The following is a 4493-nucleotide window of genomic DNA, read 5'->3' on the forward strand; positions in this document are numbered from 1 at the left end:
CCTGTCAATCATGACAAACAGGACAGAGCCAGTTATGAGTGGCTGTTGCTGTAGTGTGAATTTCTTAACAAATGTCTTTACTTATGTTCAGTTTTTCAGGTTGTAGGTTATTAAAGTTTTAATTGAATTAATTGTTCCAAACAAAAGCTGGAACTGTGCCTGATATTTTTTTTGAGTAGAGTGTCTAATTTCAACTTGACTTTTGCCATAAACTGTAGATGGACTGAATATTCGTAGTAAAGTCTTACAAGGTTAAAAACACATATAATCCAGCTATTCAACTAAATTTCCTTCTAGTTAGCAGCCCAATTCATTTTTATCACAACTACTTAGATGTTTCAATAGAAAGATAAATAACTTCACTCACAAAATGGTAGATAATGATCCTTCTATACACTATTGCTGAAACTCCAACACCACTGTTACTACTGAAACTACTACCTTCCTACTACCACTGCTTTTCCAGTGAATTACAGACAGCTCAGAGATTTAGCTGAATTTCTTTTTAAACATGAAAATCATTCCACAACGTCTACAGACCAACTACAGTGCAGGACCCTGAACACCCTACGGAAGAATCTCCTGATCCTTTTCAGCAGCTTCCTTTGAGTGTTTCTGGAGTCAGTGGCTGAGACTCCATCAGAGATGACTGTATGTTTGTTAGCTGAAACAGCATCACACAGGTCAGCCGTTGCTAGGGCTGTTGAAGATTCTGTGGAGGCAGGGGTGACCGCAGCTTCATCATCATTAGCTGAACTGACGGCATCATCTATGACTTGATCATATGAGCCACCAGAATCTGAGTATCCACCATTTATGTAAAAAGCAGACAATCTTTCATCACGGGAGCAACTGGGAGCTGAATCTTCCTCCCTTGGACCAGCGTCATTTGACTCTGCTTCATCTGCAGAGGCACTGTCATCAGCTAATCCGGCAGCGTTCTCCGAGGCCTCATTATGATCTGAAACCGTGTCATTTAGGCCAGTCATCATAGGTGCAATTGAAGCATCATCTGAAGAGGAAGTGTGGACATCAGCTGAAACGACAGCACCATCTGAGGCCCCATCATTGGAGCAAACAGCAGGTATGTTTTCCACACCTGAGCAACTGGAAACTGAATCTCTGCTGCTTGATTCAGTGGCAGCAGAGGTTACATGAGCTGTGTCCACCGCAGCTGAATAACCATCATCTACCAGGTCTTCATTAGAGGTTTCTACTGATTCCATGCCTGAAAAGATGCTCATGGGGGTACTTGACGACATCCCACTGGACAAAGAATGACAACAAAGAAAGAAGTGAAAGAATGAACAAATGAGGGCTGTTCATTAAATAACCCATCCACCTATCCACCCACCGATTAGAGTGTTTACCCAAGTAACTAAATGTTCTAACTGTGAAACTTCACTTACTTAGAGCTGGTGTCATCATCATCCAGTTCGCTCGGGGTTAGAAATGGGTGATTCAGAGCTTTGCTTGGCGTTATGCTCTCCTGAGGATTAAAATGCAGCATCATTCTCAGGAGGGTGATGAACATTATCCTCTCCTTCACGTTCTTCTCTGGGAATAGCTGCATTTGGAAACAAAGTCAAAGGTTGTTCAAATGAATATATCTCCTTGCTCATTATTGGTATTAATTATTAACCTACCCTCAGCAGGTCGCTCAGAGAGCTAAACCTGGTTGAGCTGCCACTGTGGTTTTGAGGCGGGATGCCAGTCGCAGCTTTGTACCCGTCAGACATCTAAAACAGCAGAGGGTATATTTGAGATTAATTTTTTTAGTGCAAGTGCAAGAGTTGTGGCCAAATCTAGAAAAGGAGCTTGTCCTCTGGGTGACCGAGAGTCTCCACCATAGCTTTCATCTAGAGAATATGTACATAGAATGACAGCAGCCAAAAGGATATTCAGGTTTGGGTTTCAAAATAAAGCTGTACAGTATATTAGATTACATACCAGGTAATACACCTCTGAGGAAATGGCAAGCTGCCAAGGTACAAGATAACCAAAACAATACCCAAAGACCACATATCGACTGCCTCTGAGATGGGAAGACCCAGGATAACATCAGGAGATCTGGGGGTGGAGCAAGTGTCTATCATTAGAATGTCTTTATGCACAGCCAAAGAAAACCAAAAAATAAAGACGAAAATATCTGTTGGAACACAAAACCCATCTATATCCAACAGCTTGCATGAGTTGTGATGGCTGAACCAAAGTCAATGAGTTTAACTCCGAAGGGGTGTTTTTTTTGGTTCACCAACATGATGTTATGCGGTTTAAAATTAGTATGAATGATACCAACGGTCCTCAGAGACTCAAGAGCGACGAGCAGCTGCAGAGACAGAACAAGAAATAAGGACACTGCATTTGAAAATCTACATGGTTTGGAATTTTGCAGACCATGTGTGTACTTGTTGCAGTTTACATCCTGCTTTCATCTCTGAGTACTGCATTAGATCAACATGTTACCATTGCTCTGTTTGAATTCACATACAGTACCTGTTGTGTATAGTGTTTACCCAAGTAACTAAATGTACTAACTGTGAAACTTCACTTACTTAGAGCTGGTGTCATCATCATCCAGTTCACTCAGGGTTAGAAATGGGTGATTCAGAGCTTTGCTTGGCGTTATGCTCTCCTGAGGATTAAAATGCAGCATCATTCTCAGGAGGGTGATGAACATTATCCTCTCCTTAACGTTCTTCTCTGGGAATAGCTGCATTTGGAAACAAAGTCAAAGGTTGTTCAAATGAATATATCTCCTTGCTCATTATTGGTATTAATTATTAACCTACCCTCAGCAGGTCGCTCAGAGAGCTAAACCTGGTTGAGCTGCCACTGTGGTTTTGAGGCGGGATGCCAGTCGCAGCTTTGTACCCGTCTACATCCTGCTTTCATCTCTGACTACTGCATTAGATCAACATGTTACCATTGCTCTGTTTGAATTCACATACAGTACCTGTTGTGTGACGCCTTGGATTTCCTGAAGAGAGAGCGGTTTGCCACGCCTCGACTTCAGCAACTCATGGAGATTCTTGTCCAGCATTTCGAATGCTAGACAAATGCAGCCATTGTGTTCAAAGCTATCAGAAAAACGAACAATGTTGTCTGGATCGAGACCACAGATCCTTTTGAGCATGGTCAGCTGGAGAGAAAACACAAGATGTTATGCAGATGATACTGCTAAGTAATTAAATGTTGGCTATTCTATGAAATGTACTACTCAAAAACTCAGATGATCTACAACCCTGTTGTGTTCCTGGGACTCACTGACCCTCTTCGTGAGGATCTTGATGGCCACACTTTCTTTGGTTTTTATGTCTTTATACTCAACGACTGCACTAAAGCAGCCATGATGAATAAAAATACAGATTATTTCCAGAACAATACAGACCATATAACACCCTTTTTTATTTAACAGACTGTTGAAAACTGTTCAGTACTGCAACAATGGATTCAAAGTAAATTTGAAAAAAACTTTATTAATGTTTTATTGGCTATGTCTCAAGACTGCCATTCTCACAGAACTGTATATTTTTAAGATCAAGTTTCTCTATTTGAATTGTACTTAGTGCTTATTTAGTACAAGCTGACTCCTCCATTATAGGTTTGGTTTGAGGTTACAGGTACAAAAACCAACATATACATCTCATCTTAACCAAAAATTATTTAGCATTAACTTCATTACAAAAGTTACTGAAGGATATGACAATGTGTTTAGTTCTCTTTCTCACCTGTTTGACTTGAGGTTTCTGGCGATTCCAGGTTTTTCTGTCTCAAAGTTGAAAACGACATGATTGTATTACAAGTTCAAACACTTGAAGTTTCAATTTGTTAGTTTTTTTTCACTTTTTGATTCTGGAATTTTGAGCCAACCAGAATGTGCAACAGTAGTTAAATACAATAATTTTAACTGAAAACAGTGTCACTAACGACCTTGAAACCTAATCATATTCAATTTACAAGAATAGGACACAGAAAAATGTTTGACATTTTTGGCTGATAATAGCTTAAACAAATCATAGTTGTTATTTGATTCGTTTTCTGTCAACCAACTAATCACTTAATCAGTTATTCCAGGACAAAGTTCATTTGTATTTTGCAGCACAAAGGTATTTACTATATTTTTAAAGTTTGGCAAGTTGTGGCTTCTTTTAACTTATTATCCAGTTTTTAAAAACCATGAAGTGCAGAATTTTAATGTTACATTTGAATACTCCTTCAGAAAACGGGTGTGAGACATGTCAAAGAGGGTTCTTAGATCACACTGATCAGAGCAGTGTAGAAACACATGAATGTCAGAGACACACATAAAGGGTCCCATCGGAGCTAAAACACGAGAATTTAATGATGCATTGGTGCAACGTGGGCTGCAGGGAGACTGTAAGAACTGTTATTGGTCTTCTGTGGCAGCTGCACGCTTTTCTTTACATATTTCCACTTGCAGAGGTTGTTTATCGCAAAAGACTAATAACTTCACCAACTTCATCCTGTCT

At 39.8% G+C, this 4493-nt stretch overlaps 1 protein-coding gene across 1 annotated transcript; it reads right to left on the bottom strand.

Moving 5' to 3' along the window:
* Window positions 1–518: 518 nt before the first annotated feature.
* On the bottom strand, window positions 519–3043 carry LOC127379455 (uncharacterized). The gene is made up of 6 exons (XM_051429068.1): window positions 2957–3043; window positions 2556–2713; window positions 1951–2035; window positions 1647–1739; window positions 1410–1567; window positions 519–1266 (listed from the first exon to the last, which is right to left on the bottom strand). The coding sequence occupies exons 1-6, from the start codon at window positions 3041–3043 to the stop codon at window positions 519–521; spliced, it is 1329 nt and encodes a 442-aa protein (XP_051285028.1).
* Window positions 3044–4493: the final 1450 nt, after the last annotated feature.

The sequence above is a fragment of the Dicentrarchus labrax genome, unplaced genomic scaffold (assembly GCF_905237075.1).
Source record: "Dicentrarchus labrax unplaced genomic scaffold, dlabrax2021, whole genome shotgun sequence".
In the NCBI taxonomy this organism is placed as follows: domain Eukaryota; kingdom Metazoa; phylum Chordata; class Actinopteri; family Moronidae; genus Dicentrarchus; species Dicentrarchus labrax.